Source organism: Paramormyrops kingsleyae, chromosome 14, assembly GCF_048594095.1.
Source record: "Paramormyrops kingsleyae isolate MSU_618 chromosome 14, PKINGS_0.4, whole genome shotgun sequence".
NCBI classification, from domain to species: Eukaryota; Metazoa; Chordata; class Actinopteri; order Osteoglossiformes; family Mormyridae; genus Paramormyrops; species Paramormyrops kingsleyae.
In genome coordinates, this window is record NC_132810.1 from 9641045 (window position 1) to 9663870 (window position 22826).

At 46.2% G+C, this 22826-nt stretch overlaps 2 protein-coding genes across 5 annotated transcripts; one reads left to right on the forward strand and one right to left on the reverse strand.

Annotated features, from left to right (window-relative positions):
• Positions 1–237: 237 nt before the first annotated feature.
• On the forward strand, positions 238–3963 carry erg28 (ergosterol biosynthesis 28 homolog). Of its 4 annotated transcripts, none has more exons than XM_023828491.2 (5): positions 238–373; positions 1046–1201; positions 2317–2407; positions 2510–2628; positions 2842–3963. In XM_023828491.2, exons 2-5 carry the CDS (start codon positions 1069–1071, stop codon positions 2928–2930), a joined length of 432 nt encoding a protein of 143 aa, XP_023684259.1. In that variant the 5' UTR covers positions 238–373; positions 1046–1068; the 3' UTR covers positions 2931–3963. The 4 variants fall into 4 exon arrangements, with proteins under 4 accessions (XP_023684259.1, XP_023684261.1, XP_023684260.1 ...); XM_023828493.2 differs by having other exon boundaries at positions 251–373; positions 1016–1201; XM_023828492.2 differs by lacking the exon at positions 238–373 and adding an exon at positions 380–551 and having other exon boundaries at positions 1016–1201.
• Positions 3964–4060: 97 nt separating this feature from the next.
• On the reverse strand, positions 4061–22792 carry flvcr2a (FLVCR choline and putative heme transporter 2a). The gene is made up of 10 exons (XM_023828489.2): positions 21799–22792; positions 16786–16927; positions 13075–13215; positions 11704–11771; positions 10853–10956; positions 9002–9112; positions 7983–8088; positions 7656–7767; positions 7251–7324; positions 4061–5571 (listed from the first exon to the last, which is right to left on the reverse strand). The coding sequence occupies exons 1-10, from the start codon at positions 22378–22380 to the stop codon at positions 5431–5433; spliced, it is 1581 nt and encodes a 526-aa protein (XP_023684257.2). The 5' UTR covers positions 22381–22792; the 3' UTR covers positions 4061–5430.
• Between the last annotated feature and the right edge of the window lie 34 nt (positions 22793–22826).

Below are 22826 nucleotides of genomic sequence, written 5' to 3' on the forward strand. Positions count from 1 at the left end.
CCACGGAGTCTGATTGGTCATGACGTTTTCGAACGCTAGAAACCGCCGGAGCATGCGTCAGGTACAAAGTTGCCTTCGTGTCCCATGGCAACACTCTCGCGCCGTTTTGTGGTCGCTTCGACGTTTACGTGATTGGCAGAGAGAGCAAAAGTAGGCGGGCGCAAAAACCATGCAAGTACCGAACGACTCGGATCTGGCGCTGTCTTACATTATAATTGGCTACATTTCACGCCCGTCAAACATTCCATTGTTGAGCGATAGCGACTCAGTCCAGAGCCCTTCGCCTTTTTTTCTGACAGGTTGTAACAAGTAGCCAATTAACAATAGAAGGGGTGGGACCGTACTGGTCTGTCAGTTATGTTTCGTGGTGGAGGTAAGTTAACAAAGCGCGTGAGATGTGCCTGTCTACGGCAGTGCGTGGGAACAGCAGAAGGTAGCAGGATACCTGCACTGAGCCGTGGCGTCCAGCTCTGTGTCTAAGTGCCTGAGAGAGGCAGCTTGCTCCCGATTAACCTTGTTTCTGCGTTACGGTGTCGGCCAGCTGTGATCTGGTACGTTGCAGTTTTAAAGCTTGTAGAAAATTGCTGTTTGGCAAGCTGAGCTAGGTATGGTGACGTGGTCTGACTAATGATGCTGGCGTGCTGAAGGAACAGACAGCATATGAACGTGCTGTTAAACGTATCCGATGCCGTACCCAGCACTCTAAAATGTCTTTTAATTGCAGGTAGCTGTGTTTCAACATTCACAGTGGTGCCAGTTTATTATACCGTGTGTGTAGAGCAAACGCTATCAGCAAAAAATCAGCCTGGATGTTTTGCTATAATATGCGAATGCGTTGCCAGTATAGTAGAGGTATAACCATTTAGAGTGTTAAATTTAGCATCGTCTCATTGTTATTCCTCATAAATGATTCTTCCCTTTGATACATGATTCATGACTGATGAGTTGTTTTGGCAAATATCCAGTATTTCTTAATAATACTTATTCTCTATGTCATTGACACAACGTTTCACAGTGGCCCATGTGTTTGGCTCACACCCTGCAGTTCCAGGTTGAGCTTCTGGGAGGATGAGCCGGTTTCTGAACGTTCTGCGCAGTTGGCTGGTGATGGTGTCTGTTATTGCCATGGGTAATACCATGCAGAGTTTTCGGGATCACAGCTTCCTCTCTGAGAAGCTCTACACTGGGACCCCAGAGTTTGGTAAGTGGAAGCTGGTTTTCGATTATATAATTGGTGGCGGTGATCAGGAATCCATTCTGAAAAACATCTCACCTCAAGGTTCTGGTCTTGATGTCATTTGGAGGAGGGGCTTAGAGCATCTTGGAAGAATGAAGGCAGATGCACAGAAAAGGCACAGATTATGCACACAGAGAGCTGGCCCTGGGTCAGAAAATCCTAACCCTAACGTACAACCTTGGAGCTGTGCTTAAACATATAAAGATCACACCCATCATTGTTTCCGAGGGCCAGGTCAGATCAGGGAAACCTGTCTTTATGGCTAAATGGGAAATGATTGAACTTTAATCACAGGAACCCTAAGGTTGGCCCAGCTTTTTACAGTGAGGAAAGAAGAGACCAGAACACTGGAGCCAATGCATATTAGTTTGAGAAGCAGTATTAGCCCACCCGGTTTGAAAGCACCATGCCTCCATCCCAGCCTGACATCCCATTGCTTTTGGGGGCCGTAAATTTGCTTTGCTGTGGGCCCAGCAAGCGGAGAGCCCTGGGTGGCTCCCTCAATCCGCAGCTCGGGGGAGCTTTCCCAGCACGCCCTACTTCAACCACACCGCGGCCCCTAATAAAGACCAGACGCGGCTTAGCGGGACATGCGCCGGCCTCTCTGCCGGCGGTGTGTGGGGAGGGGGTGGGGTTGCAGAGGCAGTGTCAGCGCTGATGGGGGCACAAGGCAGATTAGGGGCGTGCTGATTTTTTGAGATGCTGTGCCACTCTCTACGCCAAGAGTCTGTTTAGAGGTTTGCCAGCAAGGGCTGTTTGTAATGGATTTGGACTCAGAAAGCTGCCTTTACAAACTCAACCATGACAGAAAGACCCCAGAATAAAGTTCTCAAATTTTTGCCCTTTATATGTCATGATGCCTTAAATAAATTGAAAATATATGGACAACTTTGTGGCTTGTTGTGCTAATATTATGATCCTAATAAAAGGTTATGCCATTGGATACTTTCCTACCGACTCCACCAATGGCTACAGGTTATACTGGCTGCTGCAACTGAATGGGTGTCCAGCTCTGTGTTCTTTAGCTTAGTCTTTAGCAGCACTGCAGATCTGACCGCTACAATGCTATGCTCTCGCAGTGAACGGACTTCAAGCACGGACCTTCGGCATCTGGACCCTGCTGTCGTCGATCATTCGCTGCGCTTGTGCCTTCGACATCCAGAACAGAACGTAAGGCAGAGAGCACTGTTCTGCGCAACAGGGGTGTTGGCTTTTTGGGCAGGTGAAGGAGGCTGTATTTACCCAGGCTGCTCGTCACTCCTGCCTCTGCAGGCTGTATCACATCACGCTGTGGACCTTTCTATTGGCCCTCGGCCACTTCCTGTCGGAGGCCTTCATTTACAAGACTGCCCCCCTGACGATCGGTATCATGGCGCCTCTCATTGTCGCAAGTGAGTAGCACCTTTCCTCCCTTTACTCCTCTGACTCCTCTTGTGATGCCGTCATTTACCATCCCGTTGAGTCTGATCTGCAGACGCATCCTTACTGTAACCTGTTCAGTGGCTGTCGTGGTAAATTCGACTTCTCTGGGCAGTTGAGTCGGGTGTAGGGATCTAAGCCACACATGCCAAAGAGCCTCCCTGCCCCCCCTGGTTTTCCCCGAGGTTTCTCCATCGTGGGCATGCTGATTGGCTTCCAGTGTATCGCCGAGCCCCAGGAAGTGGTTGGGGCGCGACAGAAGAAGCGGAACTGAGCCCGTGGAGTCGCGGGGGGGGTCACACGGCCCCCGGCCCGGCGAGGAGGGGCTGCCAGGACTCGTTCCAGGAGGCACCTGTGTGAAACTGCTCCAGCCCCACCCCAACTCGCCCTGCGGAGCCCCCCCCATCACGCTACGGGTTCCTGTTTTATATGGTCACAATTGCACTCTACAGAACGCTGTTTTTTTAAATATTCTAATGGAAATGCATTAATGTTTTACACTTAAGTTGGATGGATGGTTTAGCTCCCGAATAGTGAACACACTTGCTCAATTACATGCCTTGTACATGGGAAGTTGGTGTCCACCCCCCCCCACCCCCCCTTCTGGACTAAGTGCAGATTTCTATAGGTTTTAATGAAGCCCAACTCTTAAGTGTCAGTGTCCATTTTGGACATTGGATTCTGGTCCCAGTACTTGACCATCTTTGTGCTTCTCAAACTGAGGCAGCCCAGTCAGCCACCAGACCATAGGAGAAACCGCTGCATAAGGTGATCAGTGATTGGTCAATTAATCAGCTGATTCATTACCCTTTTCCCTTTCAACATCATTTGATTCATTAATTTAATTGGTCCAGTTGTTACCAAATCTCTGTCCTTGAATACAGATTTGTTCTTCCCCAACATTAAAATTATTCAATTGATTGGGATCGATTGACCAAGTCAGGTGGAATATATTTGATAGCTGGGACAGCGGAGGGAGTGTGGGGGGAGTTGATGGTCAATCCAAACTGGAGCGGTTACACCGTGACCATGTGTGTCACGTGACCAGTCATGCCGGGGTCACCCACGGCACAGACAAGACATCAAACCAGTTCTGTAATAAATGACAGAAGCCGGCGTCAAAAGAGCGTTCCTCATCAGGCTTTATGAAATGTACCGGAGAAAAGTAAACATGGAAAATCTTTTTAAGAATGACAGGAAAGCAGCTTTGTGACTTTAAGTCTTTACTTTGAGGGGAGAAACATGGTGGATGGCTTCTTTTACTTTCCTGTACAGCTAAGAATTATAATAAAATTACACCAAACTGACGTCCTTCCACTCCATTTCTAATGTTTCACATCACAGTGGACATTTTATAAAATTAAAAGAGACCGAATTGAACAGAAAGGAGAAAATTTTGTGTACTTAAGACTACATTACTCAAACACATTAGCGTGCCCCATATGGTATAAAGCATTCAGCATTTAAACAACTAAGTAGACAATGTTCCGAATTCAAATCCTAAATGGTTCTTTTGTGATTTTTTTCTTCTCCCTCCTCATCTTTGGAAATCACGTCCTCTTCATCCTGAAACTTTGACACCAGTCACTGTGCCAAAACAATTATTTAATCTTAAACAATTATGTAAAATTCATCCAGTGGTTCCAAAACCCATCAAATGCCACAGAAAACAGCAGCCAGGAATGGACGTCGTCCCATTACCCAGTGTTTTCTAAGTATTTTTTCAAAGAGCTTTTGTTCAGTAACATTAAGAAATGGCAATGTGCACATACAAGTAATAAAATAAATAGCTTGCCTGAAGTTTAAACAGGAAACAGATTTTGGCAGAATCCATGTTAAAAAAAAAAACAACAAATCAGCCACACCTTATTCGCATTTAGTTGGGCGTCAGGCGGCATGGCGACTCTCAGGCCTGATCACGAGGGACACAAAGATGCCTTGGTTGCCGGGTTACGACGAGGACAGCAAGTGAGGTTAGTGTCTCAACATGTGCGTGTGCTTACCTCAGCGCATCCAAAGGCAACGGGCACCCAGACTGCGCTCTGATTGGTCAGCCAGCCCCACAGACCACATACGCACACATACACACACAACACATTTAAGGAAACACCTTTTCCAAGACACCCATTATTAGTTTGTGTGGAAATATAGTACCCACACAGCAAGATTGGCAGCTGCTTCTGCAGTGGTCTTCACTTTCAAAAACAACAGTATTAACAGCAAAAAGGTCTAGTTTTAGTTACAGATCACATTAAACTAACACAAATAAAGCTTGGTTTGTATTAATATATGAATAAGCTCCAAGTCAGCAAATGTAAGAGCTGGCAGTTTAATATTTGCACAAATATATATATTGGAATGGAAAAAATATATATTTGTATAATCCTATTAGTTTCCATGGTGACAATTCAGCAAAGAGGCTGAGAAGGTGCCTGCTGAAGTTTTTGGTGCACCACTCCAAAGTACAGCCTTGGTCCGCGCCACATGGTGCTGGGGGGGTGTGCAGGGATTGTTATTGGAACAGTCCAAGATGCATGGGTGTCATCAGTGTGGCTGCCCCCATATCACGCTCTGTTCTTTTTAAAAATGGGAACGCCAGCTTCAGAGCCTCCGCTCCGGACAGGTTGTTCTTTTATCGTTTCCGTCCATGGCATTTTTAGACGTCGAGAGAGAGAGAGAGGAGGAGGAGGAGGTCCAGGTCAGTGACTCCATGAGGGGGCGTGGTCTCGCAGCACCTGGTCACTCTCTTCAGCTGGATCCCCTTCACGTGTGCGTCATAGACGTGAAACCTTGGGCGTTGTTTGGAGTGGGGGGGTGGCAGTGCCCCCGCTCGTCTGTCCGGTACACCCATTGCCCCCATAACATGAATCAGCGATGGCAGGCGAGGTCACGGCTCCCTCCTGATCCGCCACCCTCTGCCAATCAGAAATGCCGCTGGATGCAATCAGCCAATCAACACGCCCACGGTCCTTAACATATACATAGGATAACACAATCGGATGGAAGACAATTCTATGTCTGCTCCTCTGCGCCTCTTCAGCATGAACATGCACGTACCCCTACTTGTGAATATACTCCAGCGGTCCATACACAGAATTTAATGTGGGTAAAACAGCAAGTGAAAATATACATTCAAAAAGCCTAAGGAACCATGGCAAGCACTTGAAGCTATTGTTGGTCATTAAGCACAACACATTAATCTAATCCTGCTTTTAATCCAGTCATCACACTCACACACTGACAGAATACCTCATACTCCCCCCCCCCCCATCAAGGCACCAGGAGGCGCTATCTCACGGTAACCGGCCACTCATCTGCCCCAACACCCAGGTGGCCCCCACGAATGCTGCCCCAACACTAAAGTCATTTTTAAAGGCTTACCTCTCAATAAATAGAAAACATTTGCAAAGGGGCCCCTTCATGTGCAGTTATTTGGGTGGGGGGGGGGTATTCAGAACATGCCAGAACCAAACACGTGGGTGGGCTATCTTCCATTTGGCCTTCAGTTTTGTTCCCCCCCCCCCCCCCCCAAAAAAAACAAGGACCTCCGGACTCACACACGCATGTGACCCCCACCAACATAATACTTAACCAATTAACATGGCAGAACAGCTGTGGGCGAAAGGCAGAGAGTGAACGTAACCACGCTAAATCTGCAGAACGCCCCCCAGCTCCCGCGGGTAACAGGAAACAAATGTTCTCCCCATGTTCCTCAGGAGGATCCCAGCTGTGGCTTTAACCCCGACCAGCTGCTGGAAGTGCTTCAGCCTTTCGAAAGCACCCGACTGCCTCTCATGGCGGTTCCACGCGAGAGCCCCTCTTTGGCTCAGTGTGCTGCATGAAGGCGAGTGTAATGACACGAAAACAAACGCGGGTGTGTAGGATCCCGACCCCACTCTGACGCATCTGATTTTCAGGTTGGGGTTCATAACCAGCGCTGGTGCTACTGGGGAAAGCGGGGGTCATTGTCCTAACTATAGCACCCCCTCCCCCCAATAAACACTCATCAGGTCCACGCCCACGCCAGCAGGAACAGTACCCGCCCACAGCTGAACACTTCAGCAGTCCCCGCTGACGCTGACTCAACCCGTCGATGAATCATTTGCTATAACATGTCAAAAATTCTGGAGTGCGGCTGCAAGTGGGAACTGTTCAAAATCCAGCCCCATATCCATCTCAAGCTAAAGCTAAAAGCAGAAATATCCCCAAATCGTCAAACCCGTACACACAGGGCAGGGACAGACGCCAGCAGCTGAATTCTTTTCATGGGTCACGAGGGCACGTGGCCATTCGCCGGAGCTGGACTCGACATGCTTTTCAAAATCGTGCGTGGAAATATCAGTGAGTTCTTGTGAAGGGAGAGCTTATTGTGAAAACAGCTCAGCCCGTCGGAGATTCACAGCTGTGAAAGGCAGCATTTCAAATGCCGGAAACGTATGGCCACCAACTGGAACAGCGCAAGAATCCTGTCACTTTTTACCTGCACATGCGCTTCCATTAAAAAAAAAAAAAATTGTTTGCTAGTTTGTGAGACACCACCCCCGACCACGCCTCCCCACCCCGACCAATCCCCTGCTGTTTGCCGGGTACAAACCTCGCACGACCCTCTTTCGTTGGCCTCGACCTGCTGGTTCGCTTTCTGCCTCCGGAGGTCTGACTTGATAAGTCCTGTGGGGCGAGAAACCACAGGGGCCTTGGTTAGCTGGATCGGGGCTCTCACTTTTTACTGCTACATTTGCTGTAATTTTCCTACCAGTAGATGGCAGCATTGAGCTAAACACACACACAAACATACATACACACACACACACACATACACACTAGTTAGCTGGAGGGCAGAGCACGCAGCATTGTACTCTGATCTTAAAAGTTGTGTAATACAGATCCTAAAAAAACCGCCAAGCCTCCTAATTGATCTTCATTACATAAATGGATTCAGGCATGAAGGGTAGGCAGCTGAGCCAAAGGAGCACAGCCAGGTGAGCGAGGGAACCTCCACCTGTCAAAATTGTCCCTATGAAGAGGAAGACGCAGAGGAAGATGTTCCCGGGCAGAGTCCCAAAGTGATCAATGATCTTCCCCTGACAGACGGTGAATATGATCCCAAATATCTGGTGAATGGGGAGTGACAACATGGTCAGCACAGACACAAAGACACTATTTTTAAAAATGATGATGAAAAATGGATTTCACAAATAAGTGATATGTTGACAGCACACACACTCATTGGGGTGTGAGTGTGTCCCCGCATGACATCAGCGACATGTCCGTCCTCTGAGCCACGGGGGAGCAGGGTCCCCAGACCAGCAGGGGTGAGAGCCCTGACCTGCGCGGAGCAGTTGAGCAGCCCCGAGGAGGTGCCCTCCGACTCTGGGTACGTCAGCTCCGCGGCGAACTCGAAGCCGAGGGGCAGGTACCCGGTCATGAAGAATCTGCCGAAAGGGCCAACATCACAAAGGGCCTCCGAGAAGGGGCCACGTGTGGCAAGCAGGGTCAATTAGCACAGGAAATGGGCTACAACTGTTACAAAATTAAAATGGCAGATTGACTAGGCTTTGGGGCAGAATTGTTTTGTGGTTGATATTTTAATCATATTTGCCAGTCTGCCTAACTGCACGCTCATGGAAGTTTTACTTACACAAATATGTCCTGAGGGCAGAATGAAAAATGATTGGTTCAGAGAGATAACCAATCATATTGTAGACGAGGCGGGTCCAAGTAACTTGAGGAGATATCTGATTGGTTGGTCCCACCTCCTCTACAATCTGATTGGTTAGGTCTCTGAACCAATCATTTTTCGTTCTGCCCCAGAACATTTTTATATAAGTAAAACTTCCATGAGCTAACTGCACGTCAGAACTAATGGAAGAAACGTATGCAATATGGAAAGAACAGAATGCTTAAATCAATTAGTAGATGGACTCCATCCATTTTCTGTAACCACTTATTCTATTCTAGGTCATAGAGGTCCGGTACACCCATTGCCCCCATAACATGAATCAGCGATGGCAGGTGAGGTCACGGTTCCCTCCTGATCCACCATCCTCTGCCAATCAGAATTCCACACACAAGTAGCCATGGCAGCGACTCAAACCCTGGCCCCAGAGGTGTGAGACAACAGTGCTAACCACTGCACCACTATGCGGCCCCTAGCAGATGGACTGTTGCAATTAAAATAATCCAGTAAAATGAACAATCAACTTTCCTTTGGCAAAACAAAAGTCCCAGATGCATTTCTCTCAGAGCCAAAAAGCATTTCCCAGAAGCTTTCCGGCAAACACGTTAGCAATGTCGTATCAATGTAACTTGGAATCATGGCAGAATCTGAATCACATGACACATTACCCAAGCGTCCCGGCCGTGATGAAGACCACCCAGAGATGGCCGAGGGTAAAAGTAAAAGCGTAGACCAGCATCCCCACGAGGGACAGAAGGTAGACAGCCAGGGTGGTCTGCCTGGGCGGAGAGAGAGAGAGGGCAGACTGTCGTCAGCACACACACTTCCCTCCTTCTCAATCATGCTTTCCACAAAGAATGACCGGAAACAAGACAACAATGACACAGCGGTGGACAGCTTTCTAGAAGCTAAAAAAAGCATGCCTTCTCTTTAAGGTGACCCCCCCCCCCCACCCCAGTCACAGGGATGTGTCCAATTCAGTCCCCTGATTTGCCGGAGGTTGACAGGAGATAATAGGGAGACACAGGGTATAACACACATGAACCTCGATTAATAATCCACTTAGGAAAACAAGGCCTGGCTTTTAATATCATCTGAAACTTTTTCAAAACATCCGTTTCATTCTTGGGCATCCCTGAGAGGTAACGCAGCAGGGATGCCTGCACAGCACTGAGGCGAAGGCATCCTGGACAACACTCATTCACAGCTGCTCATATTCACCCCCACACAGTGGGCTTACGTTCACCCATGGAAGGCGATAACAACAGCAATACCATCTATCAATACAATGAGCTCATAATTAGCCGTGACCGAGCTGACCATTTTTAAGCAATCTGCACCTAGTATATTAAAGTGTATTAAAATCATAATAAATCACAGTAATTCAAATTGCCACTCATCAAGTCTAACGGTGATTATTATATATAATGTATGCACGTAAAGTAAAACTTTATTTGGAAGGTCGATAAGAATCAAATTTTGACATCCAAGTATGCTGGGTGATGTTGATATCTAGATACCTGTTAGTCCTCCCAAAAGTTGAAATCAGGTTATTTTTTATTACCCTGAGAAAAAATCCCCACCTAAGCCATCGCTGCAGGAGATACTGCGGCGTGACAGTGCAGTGGGGCAGCCCTGCTGTTCCAGAGCCAGAGCCCTGCCGAGCCAAATGTCCCTTAATCCATCACTCAGACCACCGCACACCAGCTACTGGGGGAGGGTTTAGCCGAGGGGACATGTGGATAAAGGCTGTCAGCTCTGATCTGCCGGGAGACACATCCACAGTGGGGACCCCCCCTCCCCCTCAACTTGAGCACCTCTGCGGTGGGATACTTTGCGAGACGGGGTCCAAGCCTCTCAACATGCGCCCGGAACAATTAACCTGATCAGGAAAGAATAATAATCTATTAAGATGGACTATCTAATACCTTCGTTCCCTCAGAAATGTGTTCCACAGTCAGGATTCAAGGACTTGCTTCAGTGAACCCAGGTAAGGTCACCGATGAACATTATGGCCTGTTTGCCTCTTATGTTTATGAGTGCTGCCTGTGCATTTGAATCTGTTCTATGAACTTGCTGCTATTTGGTCTCACTGAGGACAGAATTTTCCTCACTGGAGATAATATTTAGCTATCTAGCAGAACCCCTGTAACTGTAACAACATTGACTGCTCAGATGGTTTATGCGAACTACACCTGCACAAACAGTCGGCACCCAACATCGGAACAACATGTATTGTGTGGTTTTGTCCTGCAACTACGATGTTGTTGATATTATCGTTGCTTTTGTTTTGGATTTTTTTCATATCTTGCGCCAAACATCTGGTCCCGCTGTGGTACTCAATATACCCACTGGGGGCAGCAGTCGACAGACGGGAAATAATCGTACGACTTAAATTATGCAATCAGATACACCGAGTGATTTGTCAGTCTAAGCTGCCTGGGAATTTGGCAGTGTTCCTCACAGCCGACATTGGCCGCTCACTGCTGGAGTCTACAGTTGGGGGCGCCTTTACTCACTTGTAGGTTTTTGTCTTATCAAGCCACAAACCGCAGATGAGGGAGCCAAACATGCCAGCAATGACAATGGTGAGTCCGATCCTCCCTGCGTTCACCTCCTCCCCCTATCAGAGGAGAGACAGAAGTGTTAGCACAACGTCACCACGGCCACCGACAGCCACACACAAGACCCTTAGTTTACTGTCCTAGGCCGGGCACAGAATTCAGTTTCATAAAAGGGGCCATCGATCCGCTGTCATAGCTATGGTTCTGGCTGTGTGTGGCAGGGTTGAGAGAGGGAGATTCTGGAGCAGAAAAGACATACCCTTCAAGTCTTGTTATTTTATGGGCCATTTTTTTAACGGCACCAATTCTAAACAACACAAGGCAGCTGGGGAAGAAGGTAATTGTTTGGGGTTGGACTGGAGAGAATGTTTATCAGCCTTTCGCACACAGCTCAGCGATGTCCTCGTAGGTCCGAATGAAGCCGCTTCACGAAGTGATAAGGCCGAGGGCTGGTTGGGAAGCTAGGGCAAGCTATCAACATGAGTCAGGCAATTTGATGCTTTGAACTCCAGTCTCCAGACAGGGGAAAACTATCCAACAGTCCCATCAGCCAGAAGCTATCACTGCAGTAGACATGACAAGCGACCAGAGGCACAGATAATGGCGGGGATAACAGTTACCTCAGCCACCAGGCGCTGCAGGTGTTAGCAGGAAAGTCCAGGAAAACCATAAGCCGACAACTTTACGCTATATATAGTGAAGATGACCAGAAGGGGGCGACTGTCATTCAGAATTGCTAATGGTTAAGTGCTAATGAAACGGGGTAGCCATCTTGGTGCTGGGCACAGGGACAGAAGACAACTTACAGGGTAGTGCTCAAGGATCATTTGATTCAGCAGCGTGGAGACGGCGTAGAAACACCCCACATTCAGTCCTGCCGGGGGAGACAAAGTGACATGTCAGAGGTAGCAGACATTCGCGACAAGCACCAGGGGAGACCTGTGCAGGCAGGGGCCGACCCCAAAATAGAGCCCGAAGAATCACCCAGAACTCGACCCCGTCGACCATTTTCCAGTGTCTGTGGTAAAATACATAAACAGTACAGCCAACATCTGGAGCCGGTGTTTGTCTGGGAATCGCTTTGTGCCCTGGAAAAAGACTTGGCCTACAGTCAAACTCAGCACGCCAGAGCAAGGATGTATGGCAGTGACATCACAGGCTTCCAGATTCACGTTGGTTTCACTGTGAACTCTCTGGGGGGGTTCAAACAGTCATAACAAGGGCGGAGAAGGAAACGGATGGGGAAAAAATAGTTAAATAGTTAAATTAGATAAATATCTGTGGTGATGAGTGAAAAGTATCAACCACCAATTATCTTATGAGAAGACATGCAGTTGATTGAGAAAAGCTGAAAAGAGAAGCTTCAGCATCCGTTCAATTTGAATTTATGACGCCAGAAAGTCAGGAGTGAACAAAAAAAAATGATATCTAGTACAAAATCAGATTTTCACTGAAAACATCCTGTCGAAGTTGATCTGAAAGAGCTGACAATCAACTGGAACAATTAAAAAAAATATTATGTCCCCTGAAAGTCCCAACCATTGACTCGTCTGAGTGACCTTTAGGGCCGGGTCTGATAACGCAGCCGGATATTGACCCTTCATGGAATTTGACTCCTCATCTCATTGGCGTGTATTTCACCGTCACAGTCTTACACATGGGGCACCTGAAAACAATTTTACGGTCAGCATATGGAAGAGCGTGAGAGACGCTCTGGGACGTCAGCACAGCACTGCTACATCCAGCTTCTCAGCATGAACCCTGATGTGGCCAAAAAGGGCCAAAGCAACAGGATTCTGGTACTTTCTCTCGCGTGTTAGCACCTTAGCCTTTTAGCTCACCCATAGCATATAGCAAACTGTTCAACAGAACCTTTCCATTACATACCACCCCCTCAAAAACCACACTGGGTATTACCATGAGTTAAAATCTCTGTATCCACATGGTGTTTGCTAAAGGTATTGTTTCATTGGTTCTCCAGTCCTCTGACTGAAGGTGTAGTGGGTGTTAATGAAGACGTGTAGTGAGAATCAGTAGTTTTCACTGTGTCTCTATTAACCTTTGCATGTTTTTTACTGTGGGGATTCACAGGCCTTTCATCCTGGCAGCCACAGCCTCATTGCAAGGCTAACTGCAACTAGCTAAACCGCAACAGGCCCAGGGAGAGGAAGACCCACCATAGGTGACGATGAGGAGGATGAATGGTCTGTTGCGCAGTAGCCTCAGGATGGATGTCGCATATGAGTAGTTCTCCGGTGGGATGCTGCGGGCGATGACCTGGGCCTGGGAAGGTGGGATATCCGGCTTTTCCTGGAACACTGTGTTTTTCAGAACCAGCAGAGTGAGTTCCTTAGAGCCAATATCAAGCGGCATCTGCACTGCATCAAAGAAAAAATTATCTCTGACCGTCAACGCAACTAGGGTGACCACACGTCCTCTTTGTCCCAGACTTGGTCTCTTTTTTAGACCTAAAAAGGCCTGAAATGTCACGGATCTCGATTTGCTTCATGCTGGCATTTGCTTTCTACAGTCAGACTGCTTCCTGTGTGCATATCTGCGTTGCTTTGACTCCCCTCCTAACATCCTGCCCCTGGTGTCCTTTTGTTTGCAAAGTGAAGTAAGATCACCTTACATGCTACAGACTGGCGGCCTGGGTCTTCGCAGGCCTGTGTCCTGCAAGTTTTACAGTTCAGTTAGGGTTGATTTACACATGAAACATGGAGCGAGGCGCCTTGAAGTAGATCCTGCGACTTTTGAGAAGGAAATCTGCGCAGCTCAGAGTGCTACGTTAATCTATTGAGACAAACATGTCTTCTAAGCAAATACTCAATACATAAAAATGAAAGGAACCAGAGCACAGAGGCATATTCCTCAGGTCCCTCTGGGACCGTGTCCCAGAGGCCTGGAAAATGGGGGCAAGTGCTGAGAATGGCCGTCCCTCACTTTATTAGATAACAATCTGTCCTTCTCCACCCTTTTCCCTCACAATCTTGGGCCAACAGGGGAGGCCAGCCATGTCACAGTACAATGTAGTTCTGGCAGCATCCTGGACCTGCGGGTCACCTGGATGGTTGCGGTACACAATATGCATCATGAATCACACAACTGGCAGGCCTGCCGTGAGTCACAACTCCCCTGGATGGTGCCCTTATCATTTTAGAATGTTTCATAATGTTTATACTTTATCCACCAAAGACCAAACAGCACTATTGAAAGTGAAAGCTGCTTTTAATTCCGCTGCCATTATTCAGTTATAAGCTTTTCGTTGTCTGACCGATCAGCTCCCACATTAAAGAATCTTCCCCAAAATTATAAACGTAGAACCGATTCCAGGAGCCAGATGTATTGTTTTGCAGTCCAAACCAGTGCTTCTGTCACTGTGGAAGTGACTCACGTGGAACTGGCTGTCACATAACCACCAACACTCTTTCACATGTACATCACATTGAACTTTATCTGACTTCTGGGAGCCTCTTGATCCTGGACCTTGGATGGCAACCCTTCCAGCGTGGACAAATACCAGCGACGTGGAGCAGCAGCGAGAGCGATGAGATCAGACAAACCTACAGCCAGCAAGGCTGGAAACTGTGGCCTTTAAGTCCCAGCTAACAAGACAATGAGCGGTTTAGTTTGCACCGTAATGCTAATCTACGGGAAACAAAAATAACGGCACAAATCTTGGCAGAAACCAAGCATGTACCCTTTGGATGATGCATAAGGACCAAAAGCGTGACTACAACCCAACACAAGTGTGAGAACATCAGCTTTTTCCAGGATTAAAACAAGGACGAGGATGGCAAATGACCAGTTCTCGCTTTCGGTCTCAAGGTACATCTGTTCCCAAATTATAGTGTTTACCTTCCTTGAGAAACCCCGTTCTTCGAAGGGTTGAGTGAGAAAGCTTAGACTGGCCCTGAAACAGGGTCCGGAAGATATGGCTCGCTTGCCATCATGATTTGCGCAACAAACCTTCCTTTATGTAGCGCAAGCAAAGCCATGAACGTAGCTTAAATCTCATGCCAACATCTGAAAAGGGGCCGACGGTCCAAAAAACAAATCTGCAATGACTCCTAAAACAATCCGTCCACCCAGCCGTGTTCCAAGGGCTTATCCAATAAAGGGTGACGGGAAGGCCTGGAGCGAACCCACGCGGCGTGGGGGCAGAGGGCTGGGGTGCCAGTGCATGCAGGGCAGACACAGGGTGGAAGGATGCCAGTACACACACTAACGCTTTTAGAGATGCCAATTAGCCAAATGTGTCGCATGTCTTTGGATGGCAGAAAAAAACTACTAAACTACTAAACTACTAAAAAAAAGTAACACTTTACTGATGGCCATTCATAATGCATAATACACACGGCTATAATGTATTATGCCTTTTGATGAATATTTATACCCATGTTTATAATACTTTATGAATGTATTACAAGGAATTATGAATGTGTTTATGAATTACTAAAAACAATGTGTTACCAAAAACTCATGCAACGTGGGGGCCCACTAAAACTCCTCAATGTGCTAGCCGCTTAGCCCCCAGGCCCCCTAAAGCGTCAAAACTGGGGGCGTGGTCTGAGGTCCGTGGTCTGAGTAGTTGGGGAAACCCCTCCAGGGATCAGAAATACCTGCTTTCAGAAGTCATCCTTGCTGGGCTTTACCAATATAACATAGCTGAGCTTTCAGAGTAAAATCAAGAGAACCAACAAAACGATGGCAGCATCTCGCATTTGAGACAAAAAAAAAAAGCTGTTAAACTCCAGCTGTAAATTATCGCACCCCCCACCCCCCTCTGGTACTTTCTAGGATTACACGGCCTTCTGTGAAAAAGCCGACCGCAGATCTACATGTGCTCCATCTGCAATCACGTCCATGGAGGTCTTTTCAAAAGCCCGTCAATTACAGCAATTAGACCGCCGCCTTCTCAGCTGAGAGAGCAGCAGGGCAGCGGGGGTGACACGCTACACAGCGCACACGCTCCAGGCTGGCCAGCCCTCTTTACGGAGGTCACATGACCGGAATGGAAGCCAAGCGCCAGGGAACAGTAAATTTCACTTACGTGGTATTATAATTTAAACAAGCACCTTGTTTTACAAAAAGAACTATGGATGTTATATGGATTCATGTATTCAAATTAGTATGCTATCATTCTTATGTTTAGAAGAACTCCAGGCAAACCAAATATCACTGTTCTTCAGTTGTTCTCTATGGCTGGTTACGCCGAACCCTCCTGATAAACACTTCCACATGATAGTGGGCTCACTGTCCTACTACAGCAGTGTTCCCCAATCCGGTTCTCGGGAGCCCACAGACAATTCACATTTTTGCTCTCTCCCAGCTCCCAAGCAAAAACACACGCTCTCTGCCGGGGACCTTGGAGAGCACAGGAACATGGACTGACTGTGGGTCCCCAAGGACTGGACTGGGAAACACTGTGCTACAGCACAGGTTCTTTATCTGTTTGCTGTCTCTGAACTTCTTAAAATCATTCAACATTCAGGTGACAATGAGATAGAAATCAGATATTTTATTCCATGTATGAAGCTGTTTTCTTTCAACTTTCTGGCTTTCTGCATCTGTATTTCTAGCAGTAAAAAGACTCACCAAGTCTCTCTGTGTTATAATGCTCTTTGAGTTGCAGAGTAAAATCTTTAAAAAGTTAATGCAGATTAGAATTTTTGACAGGTTTTAGCATTGTGGAATGTGAAATAGGGGCACGACGAAGTCTGATTGTTCTTGTAGGACTGTATGATTACATAGGTCTGCGCTTTGTATTTTACAACCAAAATGATCCCTTTAATGTGATTTTTCCAATGATGCACCAAGAAACTGAGATGTAAACAGACAGAGCGGGACACAATGTGGCAGATCACTGAGGAAGAGTGGGGTCTTACCAAAGATGACGAGGATGAAGAGCAGGGTCGCTAGCCCCGCGGTGATGTAGAACATGATGCTGATGTGGTGAGCCAACTGGTCCAGGTCGTCCACGTTAGGTACCAGAACGGGTGGAACCAGGAACCCCAGCGCAACACCCAGCTGTGGGACATTCGCAGCAGGACACCCTCTTAACGGCAAGTTTACACCTCATGTTAAGCCAAGAGCAACGTTTGATGCTAGTCAGCAAAAATTTGATTTGGACAAAATCTCATAAACACATCAAGTCCACCATAGTCAGGAGCTGTTACATCGTTTCCATTTTAGTGGGCTGAAAAGTGAATAATGACGACTGCTGTCAATAAGGGGACCTTCCTTTCTAAAAATGTAGCTGTTTGCGTGACAGTGGAGACTCCGTTTTCGCTTGCCTATCAGCCTTAGAAATATTTTCTACCACAGTAGTAAAAAATAGCTCACCAAGAATATTTCAAGTTCCTGCTTGAGCAAAGTGCACAGACCACCTGTCCATACCTACCTGTGAAGTGCTCCGGCTGCATTACAAAGCAAACTCCAGGCCTCCATTCAGAGGATTGGGGCCGGAAATGTACCCAAGCACTTGAGTGTAGAGACTCTCCTTATTGGCTAACCTCTAGCAACCACTTAAAGCCCATGTTTTGATCCTGATAATTGTAAATTTCCTAATATGAATCCTGGTGAAAAAGATAAGACAAAACTTCTGATCTTTTAGTTGATCAGATACATTTATCAGGTGTGATTCAATCCAGCACACAAAGCACACAAAGTTAGGACCATCCCTAATCTTGCTCTTGTGCAATAGTTCTTAATCCCCCCCCCCCCCAGATTGTTTTCATTCCAACCCACGCTGCTTTCAACCTGCCACATTCATTAATAGCATATTAAGGACCATATAAGCCTGATTAAAGTAGAGTTGGAATGAGAACATTCTGTCAACGGGCTACTCTATTCTTCAACTGGCCTGGTTCTCCTCAGAAGAATCTAAATGATCATCACAAGATGTGAAGACCCCCTTAGTAACATGGCAGCCCTGGGGAGAGCCCCCAGGACTCACAGAAGCCCCAAGGCCCTGCGCATTGCAGAATGATGCCATACAGGAACCGTTGGTATTTCCTCATTTGCTGACACAGCTTTGTGCTTCACACAGTGCCAGAAAACCACAATGGCATCTCCTGGGGCTGGGAAGCGGCTGACAGACTCCCTACGAGCAAGATCCAAGGCGACACCGAGGATTACATGTGCTGTGACCATCCACGTGTAGCGCACAGCGGCAGAGAATCTGTATAAGGATTTCAAGACGAGAAAGGCATGGCCAGAATACTTATTTAGCTTTACTGACTCACTGGCTTAACAAGTTAATTTTGGCCTTGGAGAGCACAGGGATAATTTTTCTATCAAACGCTCATTTTAAGGATTTTTAGAACGTCAATGAATTTTACTGTAGGTGAATTTTTGCATTACCGTCAATGTTAACGTCAATAGTAACATTTGCAGAAGTTGCACCTTGATGGTACCTTGAGCTCATGCCCATACCTACCATAGAGGACACCAAGGTCAAGTCCTCAGTATTTTTTCTGCACCTCCAATGACCACGATCCATTCTGGGGCCCACCTAGGAAGGGCTCATGCTTTTGATGTTTTTTTAAATCCTGGCTACTGCTCTGCTTGAGTTAATTTTTAACTTCACACACAATTTATTGTCACACACTTGATAAGTGGTCAAAGACCACTTTGCCAGAGCTCAGCTGAGACAGGAAAACATGAGCAGACTTAGTCTACGACTGAGTCCACCTCACGTGCTGACTGCCCTTTGCTTGTGCTTTCCGTCATTAGTGTACCATGTGACAGACAGCCTTGTCCATCGTCAGCCTTTCCTTTGGGATGTGCCCAAGGGGGCAGAAAACACTCCACCACAGCGATAAAGAACCTAGTTATGCACTCGCTTCTCACTCATCCAGCAAAACTGCAACAAATCCTCGCAAGCAAAACATCCATTATGTAATTGTACCTGCCTAATATTGTTAATCATGCCTTCATTTATAAATCAGCCTCTCATTAACCCTTTTGCCAAATTGGCATCAATCTTTACTCTCACGTGTGCAATTCTGAAAGCAACCCTCAGATCAACATCACATAAAAACATCCAATCCGATTTAGAATTTGGCCTCAATTCCCCAAGCATTAACGTGAGTAACACAAACACATAGGAGAATCTGCCGTCCGAATTTATATTCAGATATAATTTTAGTCAATGGGCTAATTCTACCGCTTCCTTAGTTGTATGTATGCCTGAAGCTGCTTGTCCTGATTGTGAGAATGTGTCATTTAGAGTCATGACACGTGACTCACAGTCCTCAGAAATATTGGTTTTCTCTGAGTATCCTGGGCCCAGATATCTTCATATGAGAGATCACCACTAACCATCACATTGTTGCGTTGCTTACTAGAGTAGTACCTAAAGCTCTGGAAAATCCACTTTTACACTGAAAACCATAACCTTCTGTAGGCTTTCTGACAAACCAGAGCTGTCTGTGTTCTGAGCGAGCCTTGTCTTTTAATGGGAAGCCCATTTCTCATCAGCCCCGATGAGTGTACGACGATGACTCATGCTCCTACACGATGAAGTCACACAGCTGAAGCCCATATAATGATCACAGAGAGGCACCAAATGGACATTCCCAGTACAAGATACCAGAAGATGCTCTTCAAGCACTGGAGGCAAATTCCCTTCCAGATACTCCACACATCTGGGAAGGATGTACCCATTCAGGGATTTAAAAAAGCGACCCTTGGACAACAGGACCAGCGTGACCCAAGGACCCTATAGTACAGGTTGGTCTTGGAAAGTACACCGAGGCTCAGCGGGCATGGAGTTTATCTGGCTGTCATTGTCCATTCCCACCATATGAGCACATCCAGCAGGGCAGCAAACCCATCGTTATGCCATCATCATCACGACACTCATGCCAGTCGGAGCTTTCGGAGGATAGGCAGATTTTCTCCCAAGGCGGGAATCGCAGGAAGCCACTTCCTGGCACTCTCTCAGATTCCTGTTGTCCGCTTTGTGCGGTTGTGTGTGATCATGCTGATTAGGGCCTGCGCTGTTCTCAGGGTTGCAGTCACACATGACAAATTCCTTCATACATATTCCATGCTTCTCCAAACTGACACACAAGTGGATCTGACACAGGGCTAAGGAGAACACCCCCCCCCCTCCCGACATGTGTTACATAATAACAAGATGTAGCAGGAAATGGTTTTCAAATGTAAAATACCAATAAGACGGCATCACCGTCAACGTGGCCTGATCTTCAGTGCTTCTCTAATGGTGTTATCCAGGCTATCCCAGTCCGTTTCCTGAACTCCCTTACATTTCCATCAGCCTGGTCATACTCAGTACTGTCAAGCTGCTGTACCAGCTCTGATAAGTGCTGATGCCTTCTTAATGTTTGTGTTTTCTGAACAGAGACCGAGTTTGCTTGCAGTTTTCTTGAGAAATGGTGTAAAAATAAACTTAGCGCACGTCCCCCTTATAAGACTCGCGCTTGTCTGGAGTTTCAAAAATGTTTTCATTTTATTGTGAATGGAGATAGAATTGACTTGGCTGTGTAGATGCTGTTTTTTTCTCTTTTCTCTTAGCAATTTATTCTCAAAGAATCGTTGACTTTTTTCCAGAACCAGTATGTCTTTTCAACCAGACAATACAAAATAAGCGGCTCCAATGCTTGTAAATCCTTAAGGCAAAGAGTTAGCTGATATTAACTTTCCGGCTACTTGATCACACCATACGATGTCGACTACATTAAGGCACCAACTATGGTTGTCATAACGGCGCAGCTTGGCAATAATTGGGTTTAGAGGCTGCAGAAGATAAAAACACTTTTCAAGTAAATTGTGTGTGCATGTGTAAGAGTGAGAGAATGGGCGTGTGTGCATAGACAATACGCAATATGCACGGGATGTGTAAATACCTCGAATCTTACATCATCAAAGAGTACAGAGAAGAAACAAAATCTACTTTCCATTTAAGTCAAATATTTCGGGAATAAGTGGCAAGAGCTTATCACACGCAGATCTGACCAACGACGATTAAGTCCGCGATTCCTGCATCGTCAGATACATGTTTATGAAACACAATATGATTAGAAAATATTAGCAAACGGTTTTCTTAAGGGAATTTAAATTTGGACAACCTATGACGTCTATGGTTGTGGACTTTTCCGACAGGTTCTTCAGCATATTCTATTCTATTCTATTCTATTCTATTCTATTATTCTATTCATTTTGTACACGCTTCGTCCCCTAATCGAAAGACGAAACTTGTGCGCTTTAACAGGCTGTAAAGCAGGGTTCTTCAACTCTGGACCTCGATCCAAATCCAGGCTGTGTTTCCAGTTCCCCCAGGTAGTTGTTTAATAATTACTGATTCTGATTGGTCAGAGGCTTCACACCTGACTGACAGGTAAAGGAAGGCTGGAAAACCAGCAGTGCGCGGACCTCGAGGACCGTGAGTTGAATAACCCTGCTGTAAAGGATCAACCTACACGACGTTTTATGTAGCATCAAACCAAAACCAAAATCAGAATGATAAAATCACTCGAGTGACGCAAAAATGTGACAGACGCTGAAAGCCTACATATCTTACCACTTTATAACTAAATATATAGGCCTAACCAATTCAAGTGGTCATTCTCCAGCTATGTCTTATCTCTCACCTAAAATGAAATCTTAGAACTACACGTAAAAGAAAAATAAAGTATGATACATATTCTTCCCCACAAAAATCCCAATTGTGTGTTGAAGCGTAGTAACTTGCAACTTTGTTTTTGATTAATAGTTTAACATCATACGTCTTACTGGACGTTATACAGCCAATGTTTATATGAGTGTATGTGTGTCTATGTACGTGCGTGTGTCACATCAGGCTTTTTGGAGCATCTGACTACATGACAGATCGTGACGCAACGCATCTCCAGGTGCCTTTCTTTGCACCTTACCTGGTTGCCAAATACTCCGATGGCGCAGGCTGTAGAAACCTCTTTGGAGCCAAACCACACCGAGGCGATCCGGGACGGCATTCCAAGGATGAATACTTGAGCAAATGAGCAGGTGAACTGTCCGAAAATCGTTACAACAAACAGATCTGGCCTGACGCTCGTAACCTTGATCCATGTTCCCACGCAGTTTATACCGCTTGCCAAGAGCGAAATAACACGAAGACCCTTTTTGTCTAACAACCAGGTGACGGGGAATATGAATGGGATGTACGTTAACATGTAGATCATAGACAACCAGTCTATGGTGAAAGAATCCTTATTGTAAAACTTCATAAAGATATTGTTGATGATTCCATACTGGATCCATTGGAATGCGTTGCAGAGGGAATATGAGCTGAACAGAAAAACTATTACCCATCGCCTCCTGTATAACCAAATGGTCGGCTTTGCGTTCTTGTCGTCTTTCAAAACTTGGTTTAATTCCACTCGTACTTCTGTCTCTTCGGACTTCACCCTCTTCACTTTTCCCACAGCAGAAACGGTCTTACATTTCTTGAACTCGCCGGTAGCGTTATCGCCCATATTAAATGTAACGTTTGACTATTTAAGCATGCAAGCAAAATCCCCGACAAATTCTTTGCAATTAACGGTATGTTGCATCTACAGTGTCATAGTATTCTGCAAAAGGCACATTAATACATGCTTAGGCAGATGTTTATTTAACATATTATGTATCCTAATTACATTACGATCTATATTACACAATTAACTCCATAATTTATAATTCAATCGGTGAAATACTGTACCTAGTTTTTATCGAAAATATTCGCACATAAATTATATTTTCCTCCAGGGATAACAAGAAGTAAACTGAATATAGTAAAGATGAGTATCGAAAAAAATAACTAAGCCATTATTCCCATGTCACGTATAGTACCTTTACCTATGAGAAATGCCATAGTTGCGTTTTGGGTCCAGTTATGGACAGACGCATTTAAACACCACCCCCCTCCCCCCCCCCCCCAACC

What these genes read in the sequence shown, in the direction of transcription:
- erg28 (XM_023828491.2), top strand. Translation starts at nt 1,069, where the DNA reads ATGAGCCGGTTTCTGAACGTTCTGCGCAGTTGGCTGGTGATGGTGTCT. An exon ending in TTCGACATCCAGAACAGAAC is followed by an intron (nt 2,408 to 2,509) that starts GTAAGGCAGAGA and finishes CTGCCTCTGCAG; the next exon opens with GCTGTATCACATCACGCTGT. An exon ending in GGCGCCTCTCATTGTCGCAA is followed by an intron (nt 2,629 to 2,841) that starts GTGAGTAGCACC and finishes GTTTTCCCCGAG; the next exon opens with GTTTCTCCATCGTGGGCATG.
- flvcr2a (XM_023828489.2), bottom strand. Translation starts at nt 22,380, where the DNA reads ATGGGCGATAACGCTACCGGCGAGTTCAAGAAATGTAAGACCGTTTCT. An exon ending in TCGGAGTATTTGGCAACCAG is followed by an intron (nt 16,928 to 21,798) that starts GTAAGGTGCAAA and finishes AATGTCCCACAG; the next exon opens with CTGGGTGTTGCGCTGGGGTT. An exon ending in ACGAAAGAGGGTCGTGCGAG is followed by an intron (nt 5,572 to 7,250) that starts GTTTGTACCCGG and finishes TCTGATTGGCAG; the next exon opens with AGGGTGGCGGATCAGGAGGG.